The sequence below is a fragment of the Hemicordylus capensis genome, chromosome 6 (assembly GCF_027244095.1).
Source record: "Hemicordylus capensis ecotype Gifberg chromosome 6, rHemCap1.1.pri, whole genome shotgun sequence".
In the NCBI taxonomy this organism is placed as follows: domain Eukaryota; kingdom Metazoa; phylum Chordata; class Lepidosauria; order Squamata; family Cordylidae; genus Hemicordylus; species Hemicordylus capensis.
In genome coordinates, this window is record NC_069662.1 from 60,771,936 (window position 1) to 60,787,179 (window position 15,244).

Sequence of the window (15,244 nt, forward strand, 5' to 3'; positions counted from 1 at the left end):
TCCAGTAGTTCCAGGATGCTCAGTTAAAGCATCTCTTTGTGTTAAGAGGCAAGGTCCTGCAACTGACACCAAGGAAATTGGCGTACCATGGACCTTGGATCAGGCAGCAGTATTTTGTCATCTCTTCTAACTGAGCATTTTAATGTTAGCTAATTCCAGTTTATTTTCTTCCACTCTCTGAACCAAGAATTAGGGTTGCTTGGATCATGACCTTGGAGTCCTTCAAAGGAAAATACATTACATTAGAATACATTACATTATATTCTCCTCCCTCTCAGTGTCTCATGCTGTGCTCACCTGCCCATTTCTGTGGTGGGTGAGGAGAGTGGGCCTTAAAGTTAGTGGTTCGGAATGGAATTGAATCTCTATTTCAGTCACTTACCAGACAAAAATACAACACAATAGATAAGTAGTAACCTCCAGCAACCATGATTCTGCCAGTACTTTCTTACAAAACAGTGTTTACAGTATAACAATATATAGTACAATCAACACTCGTGGTTTTACCAATTGCTTCCTTACACAGCTTGCAATGTAGCAAAATTTTGCCACCTTGGTGGAAACATTAATATCACTGTTGGACAAAAGGAGAGACACATAAAAGGCCGATGTCCTACCTGGGAATCTAGACAAAATAGGTGACAAATGTGCTAGTCGAATATCTCTATAAAATAAACAGTGAAGCAACATATGGTCAGTTGTCTCAGACACTCCTGACTGACACGGGCATAACCGTTGAGAAAAAGGAGTACCGAGATAGCGACCCTCTAAGAGAGCTGAGGGCAGCGCATTCAAGCGTGCCAAGGCAAATGCCCTTCTCGATTTGGCCAGGACAAGCTCTTATAAATATTTAGCTGGTCTGTGAGGGAGAGTTGCATTACCTAAGAAAGGTAAATGTCTGACTCGGGCCCAGTGGTCTGCTTGAGGCGCAGCCAGGACTGCCAATGCAGTGCAGAATTGGAAATCTGGGCCAGTAACTGCTTGGCCATGGCAACCCAGTTCTCCCACTGCTCGGTTCAAGCACAGGGCTGGGCCAATGGCACCCATGCTACAGCAACCATCTTGGCTTTGTCTCTGGACAACATTGGCTCTGGAGGGAAGAGACAACCTGAGAGGGAGAGAGCGCCACTGCTGACTTAGCAGCACAGTGGCAACAGAGAGGTCAGTCTCTGCTACCTGAGGCACACTTTACACTGCCATGCACATCATGCAAACACCTAGTGGCAGCAGTGCACAAGTACCCCAGCAGCTGAGGCCAGTGGTCGCGGGAAGAAGACAGAGGCCAGTGGTCGCGGGAAGAAGACAGCTCCTGGGCTGATGAGGCAGGGGTGGGGCAGCATTCGTGCTGGCTCCCCCCCACCCCGGGATGGGACCAGCAGAGAAGGCAGGGTGGCTTGTTGCCATCTGCCTTGAGCAGTGAATGGCACGAATCTGGCACTGAGTGGTGAATAGCAAGGCAGGAGGTAGGGCGGCAGCTTCTTGCAGTAGACCCCACCATTCCCTCCAGAGTTGAGAACAAAGAGGAGCCACAAGGCCCCAGACCACCAGTGAGGTGACCCCTTCCAAGGGAAGCCTCCGTAACAGTTCTGATTATGACTGCACCATTGCTTGGAGGGCTATGCATCAATGGCATGGAGCCTCTAATAGTGCCCAGCAAAGGACCCAAATGTGGCTCTGCTCATTCTTGGAACATAAATTAAAAGGACAAGTGTGAACCTGCAACAAAATGATCTGGATCGAGATCCATAAGAAGTGGGTTCTGCACCTGCCTGGTGTGCATGTGTTGCCTGAGTGTGGTGAATGTTTTAGACATGAATGTTTTAGGCCCAAGAAGTAGAAGTGGTTGTGATTGTCTTGAGGAGGTATTCTTCAAGCTGAGAAATTCCCTGCTCTTTTAATGCAAGCCCTCCTCCGTCCTTGCCACTGAGTTCCATTTAGCTCTGACCATGTGGTTCTCTGTTAAGTGCCCTTTGAGTCAACTGATTCCACTCCACTGAGCTACACTGGGACAGTTCTGGGGTTTGGGGCCCTCTTGGAGCGTGTTTTCCTTCAGATTTTTGTGAAACTGACAATTTACCCAGAAAATTCAACCATTTCCCCCAATTAATATTTTAATGTAAAAATCTACTGATCATCATTCATTTAAATCAGAGCTGCACAACTTCAGCCTTCCTGCAGATGTTGGACTAGAATTCCCATTATTCCTTACTAGTAGTCAGAAGTTTGAACTTTGAAATTGAAGAAATACCGATGTACTGTATACCTTTTGAACTGTTTATATCCTAGGTGTCTTTTTAAATTTTTGTCATAGAGGATGCTTGGATATGAATTATGTCACTTTTTGATTGATCAGTTGATTGATCAGTTGTATCCTTCTATCTATATTTTAATCAGAGTTGCACAACTTTAGCCCTCCAGCTATTTTTGGACTCCAACTCCCATCATCCCCAGGGATTGGAAGGATTATACTTTCTTCTCTGGAATGTCTTCATATTACTCACTAATCAGCTGTCTACCTTCCTCAGGTGTTATCCCACAAAAGGCAGTAGTCTAGATACTAATTTAAATATTTTTTATCATGCTCTAAGAGAGGGGAGCAGTTAAGACACAGTATAGGAATAATAATAAGTTAAATAACCATATTTGACTTAATAAGGAACTGATAGGAAAATGAAAACATGTTTTTTTTCTTTGCCTATGATGATGAATTGGTTAGCATGGAAGTCATATGGAATGCTTTTATGGCTTTCTCAAAAGGCTTTTTATCAACCCCCTACCCCATGCCATCTGCAATATGGGGAGATTGGGCTGCTGTTCCAATGACAGGTAATGTTGGTTAACCAGTTTGAACTCTTGAAATGTGTTACAAACATTCTAAAGATTATTGTAAAGAATTGGTTCTGACTGATGTGAATGTTTCTTCTAGTTTGTAGTTTTGAGCTTAGGAAAGGAATGGTCAGAAACAATCTAGCTATTTAAGATGCAGTTCCTTATTTTTTTTTTTTATTATTATTATTATTATTACATTTATATCCCACTCTTCCTCCAAGGAGCCCAGAGCGGTGTACTACATACTTGAGTTCCTCTTCCACAACAACCCTGTGAAAGTAGGTTAGGCTGAGAGAGAAGTGACTGGCCCAGAGTCACCCAGCTAGTTTCATGGCTGAATGGGGATTTGAACTCGGGTCTCCCCGGTCCTAGTCCAGCACTCTAACCACGACACCATGCTGGCTCTTAGTAGTTTCCTTTGATCACTATTGAATAATCTTGACTTGCAGCTACGGGAAGAAAGTAGGAGGCTGGCTCTAGCTGCTAAAAGAGAGAAGAGAAAAGAAAAGAGGAGAAAGAAAAAGGAAGAGCAAAGGAGGAAACTAGAAGAAATTGAGGCAAAAAACAAAGAAAATTTTGAACTGCAAGCTGCTCAAGAAAAGCAAAAGCAAAAAGCTGAAGGTATTTGATTTTATATACTGTAGATTCAGAGCAAATTACAGCAGTTGTTTCAAATGCAAATGCTTTTTTTTTTGCGGGGGTGGTGGTCCTTCTGTTCTTGGCAACTTTCCTCCCATAAAAAGAGTCCCTATTTGAACCAGTCATTAAATCATGTCAATTTGTGTTCCATTGATAAAAGTTAGTACATAGCTCTAATTAAATTAGAGCTAAGTCCTTACTATAAAATATCGAAGAGCTGGTCAGTGATCATGGCTTTAATCCTTATCCCATGATTTTAACATTAATGATATAATTTGTCATGTAACTGCTGCAACATTTATTTCTCCCCTCAGCAATCTTAATCAGTGCCATGATTTTTATAAAGAATTGTCTTCTTTCCATCCACAGTGGAGGAAACCACTTTTCAGAACAGTACTTGAAACCTACTTTTGTAGGTTCAAGGATAAACCAAAGAGCTGCTTGGTTTCATGCAAGGGACTTGTGTTAGCTAAATAAAAGTGTTGGCTTCCTATGAACAACTGATCCCCATGCTGTTTCACAAATTGCTTTGGAAACTCGCTTCAGTTTAAAGAGCAGTTTGCCATGAGGTGCAGGAAGGTACGGTTCAACTGAAACAAGTTTGAGGGGGACACACAGAACCAGTTTCAAGGTCCTTTGGATCCTGGTCCTTGTATTTGGGAGGTCACTATCAAAGGGCCATTGGACTGAATGTATAGCATGTGCTCCTTCACTGATCAGCAGGTAGGTACCTAACTTGCTGTATATGTAGCATATAGATTAAATTAATGGTTTGCTTTTTTAAAAAAACTTTGAACAATTTCCCAAAGTTCTTTATGGTGGGCAGAGTTTGTCAAAGGACTGGAGAGTGTTTTGTGACCAGCTGGACTCTATTGGAGCCAAAGTTCTTTATGTGAATTCATTGTGTCTCCCTCCTCCTTCAGTGTATTGCTGTCATCCTATGCAGTTAATCATTTGTGTTTATCTGTGTAGCTACTTATCTGTATGTTTTGAACTTATAAAATGTTGTCTTCAATTTTTTACATCTTTCCAAACTCTCTATATGTTAACGTTTGTCAGAATTACTTCTGTCTTCAGCTTGAATTTATAGGAAAGTTGCATTGTCTTCTGAGTACTCCTTCCTTACACATGTGTAGTTGCCAGTGGGTGCCATATAAAGCCTGTTTCTCTTACTTGGCAAGGTTAGACTTGAGTCCAAGTACATTAATTAAACTTGCATGCACTCCCCACCCCGAAAGTGGCTGCTTTTTAATTAGGATTGTTTGTAAAGTCCTACAAAGGGACTTTCTCCATTTATTCCATGTTCTGTTTTTCAGAATATTTATAGATAAGGATTGTGTTAGTAAATACTACTTTTAGGAGTGAAACAAACTGTGCATGTGTTCCTATCTGTTTTAGATGAATAAGTGTTGGCATTTGATTATTACAAACATTCTTAACAATTCCAATTAATTGGTAATACAATGAACATCTTTTATCTGTTCCTAAACATTATATTGGAATGTCTACTTTGATCTGTGGCTCTTAAATACCTTTTACAGGTTTTCTTTCCCAAGACTACACTCCATCTTCTTGTAGGCTTAAAAAAACCTTTGATGTAGGTTTGTGTGCGGAGTTTTTTGTTTTTTTTTAAATGAAAGGCTCAGTAATTTTTTATCCCTAGTATGACTGTGAACTTGAGAACCCCCTTTAAAAACAGAATTAAGCCTTATTAAGAATAGTTGATCATTATCTGCAGTACATTTACATTTTATATCCCGCTCTTCCTCCAAGGAGCCCAGAGCGGTGTACTACATACTTAAGTTTCTCCTCACAACAACCCTGTGAAGTAGGTTAGGCCGAGAGAGAAGTGACTGGCCCAGAGTCACCCAGCTAGTATCATGGCTGAATGGAGATTTGAACTCGGGTCTCCCCAGTCCTAGTCCAGCACTCTAACCACTACACCATGCTGTGCATACATTACGTTAGTATATAATTCTTCATATGTAGCAAGTAAGTACCCATATTCATGGTAGTTGATACAAATTGCTACCAGACAAAAGGTAGGGAAAGTGTTATCATTTGGAAGAGAGTTCCTTCTTTTTCTCCTGTCAGGCTCCACAAGTGACTTCCTCAGACAATGTGAGGGCAAATAATAGAATTGGGGTGGGTGGGATTACAGCCCAATAGCCCTTGTGGACTTGCAGGGTATTGCAGCAATTCTTCTTTTGTTTCTCAATTAGATGAGCCAGAAGTCTTAACAGAACCACCCAGTGCTACCACCACCACCACCATAGGTATATCTGCAACGTGGACAACTTTGGCAAGTTCCCATGGAAAAAGAAACAACACAGTCACAACAAGCAGCTCTAAGAGGAAATGCAGGAAAAACAAAATTGCCCCGGATAATGTTCAGATTATCTTTGATGATCAGCTCCCAATCTCCTATTCTCAGCCAGAGAAAATGAACGGTGAATCGAAAAGCAGCAGTACAAGCGAGAGTGGTGACAGTGACAACATGAGGATTTCCAGCTGCAGTGATGAAAGTAGCAACAGTAACAGCAGCCACAAGAGTGACAGTCTCTCCTCCTCTGCAGTCAGTAATGCTCAGAACAACAAAAAGCAGCCCTCAGTGCTGGTCACCTTCCCAAAAGAGGAGCGGAAAGCAGTTTCTGGCAAATCTTCGGTCAAGTAAGCTATTATGATTTTCACTGCAGAAAAAAAAAACATTCCATACCCCACTCCCACCCCCATATTACTTTGTTGACTAGAATTGTCAAGCTATTGTTTGTTTTTTGCAATATATAAAAGCAAATATCTTGTCTGTCTACAAAAATGGTGTTCAAGGCAGCCTTATGATAGCAGTAAAATAAATAACAAGGCAGCAGATAAAAAATAGCATAACTGAATTATAAAGGAATATATGGGAGGAGAGCTGTCTTGTGATAGCAAGCATGAATTGTCCCCTTTGCTAAGCATGGTCTACTCTGGTTTGCATTTTGAATGGAAGACTACATGTGAGCACTGTAAGATATTCCCCTCAGGGGATGGGGCCACTCTGGGAAGAGCACCTGCCTGCATGCATGCAGAAGGTTCCAAGTTCCTTCCCTGGCATCTTTGAGAGAGAGAGAGAGAGCTGAGAGAGACTCCTGCCTGCAGCCTTTGAGAAGCCGCTGCCAATCTGTGTAGACAGTACTGAGCTAGATGGATCAATGGTCTGACCCAGTAGAAGGCAGCTTCCTGTGTTCTTATGTAACAGACTACAGCAGTTTGCCAGCCATTATTGATTAAACAGCTCAGAACTAAACCAAAGCAACAATAACAGAAAACCAATTAATATACTCAAAACAGAATTATGGGTGGGACATAAAGGTCCATGCCTTTTAAGAGACCTGTTCACACAGCAGCCCCTCATACATCCTTCCCTCCCTCCCCCCCCAACTTTCTGAAGGTCAGAGGTTCAGTGGCAAGGGACTACAGTCAGACATGACAATTGGTGTGCACACAGGTCCCTGCAGACACTTTATCCAAGTGTCTGCAGTTCATCTCCCTGAAAATTTTACTGTAGGCCCCTTTCTGCCTTCAGGGAGATGATATCTGCTGGTAAACAGGGAAGGGCAGGAGCCCAAATCTGAGGTAGATTGCAATTTAAGTAACATTCATTTGATTGATACTATTTGTGCTTTACAAATGTCAAATGGTCTTGACACTATCAAATGATCTCTTGCAGGGAATATAAGAGGAAGAATTTAAGTTCTCTTGTGTTTTTTCCAGTGTAGATGGCTACTTTTGATCATCAGTTGCTGCATTCCCCCCGCCCCATGAATCTTTGATGCCAAGCTCAATAATCAGAGCTTAATAAAATCAAGAACTCTTTCATTGGACAGCTTCACACAATCATCAGCGATTCAGTAATTAGGAAGCATTTAGGTAAAATTTCAGAAACTGATTGCACATGCTCCTGATGGGCATGATGTCTGAAACCACTGAAATCTGGTTCTTCATCTGGTCTCTGTGCATCACACTTGGGTTGCACCTGTGCAGAGCCACAGCACCCCTCTGCATTCTACTTTGGGAACAAGCTCTTCAGACTAGTTTGTTCGTGGCGAGAGCTACATCCCTAAATGCTTCTTGTGCTATGGCGAAGGGCAAATCAGTGCCGATGCAGGTGAACCAGGGAGAGGTTCTGCCCCCAGCTCTTTTCTCAGTGCCGACTCCCACACCGGCTTAGAAATTGACAGTACAGGAACCTTCACGCTCTGGCACACTTGTGAAAACCTTGGCGTCTGCCCCTCATGCAGTCGCAATTTAAACTTCAGTGGTTACCCCTGCTCTTAACTTGGGTTCACCATGGATGCCCCCTTGTGATTCTAATGTTGGCTCCATCTGCGATCCACTTTACGCGCCTGACTCACCTCAGTCTGAAGATTTCAGGGGTAGGAGCGCAGCCCCTCCCCTTATGCAGGATTGTCCAGACCAGAAAAGACTTGCCAGTCTATCTCGAACTATCTTACTCTCCACTTAATAGGAAAAGATCAAGGTTTGTCTGATACTTCTCCCCAGATGACAGTTTTGGGAGAGAGCATAAAAGGGGAAGGGGAAGAGACTATACACCTAGACCTCACTTTGCACTGTACTATGAGCTCTATCCCGCAGGGCCTCAACTCTAATTGCTTGCCCCACTGTTCTCTCATGGATAGAGACTACTACCATAGGCAATGGGAAAGAGATTCTTATTATTCGCCACATGGTCGCTATGGCTACAGGTTTCATCATAGGTCTAGATTTCACTCTGCAACTCCATGCTATTCTCAGTCCTCATGCAGGTCTCTGCAATATCTCTTAGATGCCATGCATCGCTCTGGTCTAGCCCAGGAAGCTAGAATGCACATTGAAAACCTACCTTTTGATGATGAGGCACTGTTTGGCCAAAAGACAGATGATACACTGGAAAGGTTCCAAAAACTTTACTCTACTGCCAGCTCTATGGACATTTCACAATCTTCATCATCTGCATCTACAAAGAAAAGGTTTTGGCCACGATACTCACAACCTAAGCATTCACCGTCTCATTATAGTGATTCCTTTCAGCATCATCAGCATTTCCAGAACCGTAAATGGTCAAGTTCCTCTTCGACTACCAGATCCTACATGACCCTCTAGACGAAAATACCCTACTCCAAGAGACAATGATGCCATATTGCCTCTCTCAATATACTGTGACACTTGGGCTGCTATAACTACAGATATTTGGGTTCTGGCTATCATTTGGAGTGGTTACAAGATAGAGTTCCACTCACTGCCACCTTATTCACACGCCTGACTCACTGCTTACTACAGGAAGTCGACTAACTTCTTCAAAAGGGAGCCATTGAAAGAGTATATTGCAACTACCACATGAGTTTTTACTCCCGATATTTCAGTTTCCAGAATGAATGTTTGGTTGAGGTCAGTCCATGATTTGAGGGATGTAAATCGATTCATATCTTAAAAGAGATTCTGTATGGTGACTATCCCCATAATTCTGCATCTCCTATTCCCAAAAGTGTGGTTAACTTCCATCGATTTGAAGGACACATATTTCCATAGCGCTTCATCAGTGGAAGTATTTAAGATTTTGCACAGGCCCTCATGAATACCAGTATTCTGTTCTCCCCTTTGGACAGGCTTCCGCCGGGTTTTCACAGAACATATATCTGTGATAGCAACCCACCTCCATCTTCAATGTGTGAGGGTCCTTCCATACATCGACGTTTGGCTTCTGGTGGTGTCTTCCAAAAATAAACTCCTATTCCATATAAAGTTAACTCTTCATCTTCTAAACTCTCTAGGTACACACATAAATGACAAAAAATCCAAACTTACTCCTACCCAGTCCATAGAATTTCTGGGCACTCTGCTCAACTCCAAATACATACATGCTTTTCTCCTTCCCCAAAGAATTCAATCAATACATCTTGCTGCACAACAACTTTGTGCTACAGAGACACACACAGCAAGGTCACTAAGACTAATGGTTCGACAACAGCTATATTGCCTCTAGCATGACTGCACATGCAGCATTGCAGTCCTGGTTCCCCAAAGGCAATCTCTTTCAGAGCACACCCTTCCCCTATCTGACCATCACTACTGATCCCTCCAACAAAGGTTGGGAAACCCACTTCGATGGCCTGATGGTAGCAGGCACATGGTCTCCAAAGGAACAAGTTCTTCGGAGCTCTAAAGGTTTTCTGGCATCGAATAGCAGGATCTAACAGCCTCATTCTTACAAACAATACCACAGCCCGCTCCTATATAAATCACCAAGGGGACACAGCGTCAAGATGCCTGCTCCACCTCATGATGCTGCTCTGGACATGGTGCCTAGAGTAGAAAATATGGTCACTGGCAGTCCACATCCAAGGGAAGTCCAATACCCTTGCAGATGCCCTGAGATGACAGGAGTCCCTTTCCCACAAGTGGAGATTCAATCCTGAGACTCTTCAGAGTGTCTTGCAAAGATGAGGAATACCCAGTCTAGACTTCTTTACACATCCCTAGAGGTAACAATGCCCCCACTTTTGCAGCAGGACAGGGGTGAACCCAAGGTCCATAGACAATGCTTTCTTCCAACACTGGGGTCAACTTACCCTCTACACCTTCTCATTGACTTCCCTCATCCCAAGCATCCTCCCAAAGATCATCATGCTTGTTGCATTCTAATCATCCACTAGTGGCCGAGTCAAGCATGGTGCACCACCCTTCTGCACCTGTCTCAGCACACTTACCTGCACTTACCTTCAATTCCACATCTACTGACGTTGGACCATGGCAGCCATGGCCACTGCCTCCACCCCGTTGTCAACTCTCTACACCTCACAGTCAGAAGATAAGGATTGTAGTGCCCATGCCCAGGTGCAGTAGGTATTGAAGGCTGTCAAGAAGCCATTCACTCAAAAGACGTATGCTGCAAAATGGAAAAGATTTGCTCTGTATGCAAAATCAAAGGCCTTTCCCCCAGAATCAGCACCACTCTCACTCATACTAGATTATCTCCTCTCTTTTAAAGGGGGAAGGTCTGGCTTATTCTTTTGTGAGTTCATCTAGCAGCAATTGCAGATAGTCATTCTGCACTTCTTTTTTTCATTGATGTTAAAAAGTTATTAAAGATATTTTTTATGTTTCCTCCAGTGCCCAAGTGTTTCGCAAGTCACACTCTCTGTTCATTTCTTATGCTGAGTCTTTAAAGGGCCTTTCCTTTTCAGTGCAAAGAATTGCTTCTTGGGTTTAAAAGACCATTTCTCTCACCTACCAGTTTGCCTCAGAACCACTGCCAAACCCCACTAGGGTGCATTCAGTAAGAACTATGGCAACAACCATGGTATTCTTCAAGGGTCTCTCTGTCTGTCTGACTGATATCTGCAAAGCCTACATGGTCTTGACCAGCTACTTTTATCCATCATGCTCTGGACATGCAGTCCAGGTCACACGCCTCCTTTGGTGCTTCTGTCTTCGGCTCAGCTCTACAATGGAGGTGAACCCTCCACCCAGGTAAGCTTAGCTTGCTATCATCCCAAGTGTGATGCCCAGAAACCACAATGAAGACATTTTTCTTACATGTAACTGTAGTTCTTTGAGTGGTCTTCTGTGCATTCACACAACCTATGCTACCTCCCTGCTGCAACCTGTGGGATCTAATACCTGCTACTTCGGGCATGTAGCAGTCACTCACACTGAGGAGACAGGTAGGGCCATCCTCTAGGGGAGAGCACTTTCCCACTCTTTCTTCCTTTTATGGGAAAGCTCTGGAAAGATCCGAACTCTGGCTCTGCACAAACACAAACCTGTGTGAATGTGCAGAAGATCAATTCAAGAACTACAGTTACAGGTAAGAAACTTGCCTTTCCCATACCAGTTACAGAATTCCACCCAACCTTGAACATAAGAACAGCCCTGCTGGATCAGGCCCAAGGCCCATCTAGTCCAGCATCCTATTTCGCACAGTGGCCTACCAGATGCTGCTGGAAGCCACAGGCAGGAATTGAGGGCATGCCCTCTCTCCTGCTGTTACTCCACTGCAACTGGTACTCAGAGGCATCCTGCCTTTGAGGCTGGAGGTGGCCTGTAGCCCTCCAACTAGTAGCCGATGATAGACCTCTCCTCCATGAAGTTATCCAAACCCCTCTTAAAACCATCCAGGTTGTTGGCTGTCACCACATCTTGTGGCAGAGAATTCCACAAGTGGATTATGCATTGTGTGAAAAAGTACTTCCGTTTGTTGGTCCTAGATTTCCTGGCAATCAATTTCATGGAATGACCCCCTGGTTTTAGTGTTATGTGAGAGGGAGAATAATTTCTCTTTATCCACTTTCTCCACACAATGCATGATTGTATAGACCTCTATCATGTTTCCCCGCAGTCATCTTTTTTCTAAACTAAGTAGCCCCAGGTGTTGTAGCCTTGCCTCATAAGAAAGGTGCTCTAGGCACCTGGTCATCTTGGTTGCCCTCTTCTGCACCTTTTCCAGTTCTACAATGTCCTTTTTTAGATGTGGTGGCCAGAATTGTATGCAGTACTCCAGGTGTGGCCGCACCATAGTTTTGTATAAGGGCATTATAATCTTAGCCGTTTTATTTTCAATCCCCTTCCTAATGATCCCTAGCATGGAATTGGCCTTTTTCACAGCTGCCGCACATTGAGTCGAGCTGTCCACCACGACCCCAAGATCTCTCTCCTGGTCAGTCACCGACAGCTCAGATCCCATCAGCATATACTTGAAGTTGGGGTTCTTCATCCCAATGTGCATCACTTTACACTTGCCAACATTGAACAGCATTTGCCACTTTGTCGCCCACTCCCCCAGTTTGGAGATTTCCTTCTGGAGCTCCTCACAATTCGTTTTGGATTTCACTACTTGAAAGAGTTTGATATCATCTGCAAATTTAGCCACCTCGCTGCTTACCTCTACTTCTAGATCATTTATGAATAAATTAAAAAAGCACCGGTCCCAGTACAGATCCCTGGGGGACCCCACTTCTTACTTCCCTCTATTGTGAAAACTCTCCATTTATACCTACCCTCTGTTTCCTGTCTTTCAACAAGTTAGCAATCCACACATGTACTTGTCCCCTTATCCCATGACTGCTAAGTTTCCTCAGGTGTCTTTGATAAGGAACTTTGTCAAAAGCTTGTTGGAAGTCCAGGTATACTATGTCAACTGGATCACCTTGATCCACACACTTGTTAACATTCTCAAAGAACTCCAAAAGGTTTGTGAGGCAAGATTTACCTTTGCGGAAGCCATGCTGGTTCACTCCCAGCAGGGCCTGTTCTTCTATGTGCTTTACAATTTTATCCTTGAGGATGCTTTCCATCAATTTGCCTGGAATGGACGTTAAGCTAACCGGCCTGTAATTTCCCAGATCGCCCCTAGATCCCTTTTTGAAAACGGGTGTTACATTTTGAGCCCAAGTTGCACCCAAGATCAACTCTAGGTGACAAGTGTGTAGACGTTCTCGAGCAAATATTGGGCGGGAGTCAGTAATGTGGTTCGGGAACCAGACTTGGGCGAGATCAGACATCACATTTGTTGGGAGAGTGCCCTCCCAATTCCCAGAATTTTATCTAAATGTGCCTTACTTACTGGCTTGCCAGTGGTTGTGTGAAGCCACCCGTTGTAAAAGCTATAAGAAGAGACTTCTAGCTAATTAAGTGTGTCTGTGTGTGTTATAAACAAAATATCAAAATGTACTTTTTAATGGATATATTTCTAAGTTTTTGGCATGACACAAATTTAATATTAAAACTGCTATTCAATGTATATTGAAGTGGCTAAAGAAAAATGTTTGCATTTATCTTATTTTAGCTCAGGATTTATATTAACAAGCAACTCTCTCCCCCCCTCCCCCCATTCAAAGGTTGTCAGAAGTTATTGGAGAAGTAACTGGTAACTCCTTATCTACTTGCACAAAATCTTGTCCATCACCACTCTCTTCTCCTAATGGAAAATTAACCTTAGCTAGCCCTAAACGTGGTCAGAAGAGGGAAGAAGGGTGGAAGGAGGTTGTAAGAAGGTAAGTTCAATCCTCTGACTGGTGACTGGTAGTTGTGTGTTTTTCCTGTGGCTGTCTCTGCATTGTTCTAGTCTTGTGTTTGTCTTGCAGGTAAACGTCATAGTTTGTATGGTGACTTCTCTCCTTGCTTTGTATATCCACATGTTTAAGCCTGCAACTTCGTGCCAGGACCTGACTTAGAACTGTGTGTGTTGCTAAGGCCAGAGAAGTGGGATGTGAATGTGTTTCTCATGCTCCACACACTCTCTTTCTTTCTCTTTATGCAAGACCAGGGCACTCAAAAAAAACAACAACCCAAAAAACCCTTTTGTTTAATAATAAAGTAAGATATAGAACTCGCATAGCATATAGTCTGTTACGTGTTTAATGAGTTTGTAGGTCATCTCAATAAAGTAAAGCAATACCCTTTACTCAGTAAAGTAAAGCAACCGCCCTACATAACATACAAAGTATCTTAGAACATCAGAATGAGGCCTGGAAACTGTTACACCTGAAACTTCAGTCCTCTAACCAGCTTGGTGTCAGTCAAAGCCCTGGCCCAGAAGCTTCAGTATCCAGTGTCCTGTATTAGCGTGTCCAGTTTTTCTTTGTATTTACAGACTGGCTGGACAGTAGCCATGGAGTATGTAAGAATGTCTTTCTCACTCCACTAGAAAAACATAGTCAGAGCTTGTGCATCTGTGATTAGAGGCATGGCTTTTATGCCAAAGGTGTAGCTTCTAGGCCAGCTAAAGCCTTGGCACATCTTGTGTTATACATGCAGCCCTGCTTCCTGCCATTCCTTGTCTAACTTAAGTTAATTAAAACAATTCTATTTGTTTCATGCTTTTCCCCCTTTAGATCAAAGAAGGTTTCTGTTCCATCGACTGTTATTTCCAGAGTAATTGGAAGAGGTGGTTATAACATCAATACTATCCGAGACTTTACTGGAGCGCACATAGACATTGATAAACAGAAAGACAAAACAGGGGACAGAATAATAACAATAAGGTAAAAATTTATGCAGACATTGCTTATGTTTAATTATAATTCCTGAGGCAGCAAACTCTGTTAATTCATTTGAAGGACTTCTGTATTTTGTTACTAAATAAAACTCCTCTACTGAGCTTTAAATTATTTAGAACAGATTTTAAGCCAGTTGTTGTTATTTGTGTTGTTAGCTGTGGTACTGTAATATATATTATAAATTATCAAATTTGATTGTCAAGTAATATCAATGTATTGTTAAGTGTGTGTGTGTGAATGATATTTTACCATAGAGAAAATGTTTGTTTAGAGATTATCCACTTATAAACCACACACACAACAGCTTGCAGTTTGCAAGCATACATCCTGCACCACAAAGTCCAGACTTTCTGTGTGTAAATGTACCCAAGAAAACTGCCCAAGTTTGTTCTAACCCTAACCCTGCTCTCACATTAACCCTAACCCATGCTTTTCCAGTGGGAGAGTTTTCCTGCATTTTCCGGGAACTTAATTAATTTTTCTGGGCAAGATTTGGAACCTACCTGTGAAAATGGCATGTTTCTGTCTTTTGTGATTTGGTCTGGGAGATTCATTTCAGTCAGTGAGGCCCAAAGCAGCTTTATATATAGATATATAAAAATGGATAGAAAAACCTTAGTGGATTAATGTCATTGTGTCTTTATAACTAACATTCCAGAGTTCATTTGATAAGCTCTCTCCTTTGGTTGTCTTGTAATGTACAGTCCACAATCTGCAAAAGCGGCTTATAGACTGGCTAG

The 15,244-nt window shown here is 42.7% G+C and overlaps 1 protein-coding gene and 1 long non-coding RNA gene across 5 annotated transcripts in view; one reads left to right on the top strand and one right to left on the bottom strand.

The window, feature by feature from the left end:
• The window catches only part of ANKRD17 (ankyrin repeat domain 17), a 161,431-nt gene that overhangs the window by 134,573 nt on the left and 11,614 nt on the right, over positions 1–15,244 (top strand). For all 4 annotated transcript variants that reach the window (XM_053260477.1, XM_053260476.1, XM_053260475.1 and 1 more), the window contains exons 25-28: positions 3,279–3,450; positions 5,691–6,138; positions 13,344–13,499; positions 14,340–14,489. In XM_053260477.1, the coding sequence (XP_053116452.1) occupies positions 3,279–3,450; positions 5,691–6,138; positions 13,344–13,499; positions 14,340–14,489 (926 nt within the window). The remainder of the gene's footprint in view (positions 1–3,278; positions 3,451–5,690; positions 6,139–13,343; positions 13,500–14,339; positions 14,490–15,244) is intronic.
• Positions 7–10,375, bottom strand: LOC128329388 (uncharacterized). The gene is made up of 4 exons (XR_008309634.1): positions 10,225–10,375; positions 9,161–9,274; positions 8,351–8,464; positions 7–220 (listed from the first exon to the last, which is right to left on the bottom strand). It is a non-coding gene; the product is annotated as an uncharacterized LOC128329388 (long non-coding RNA).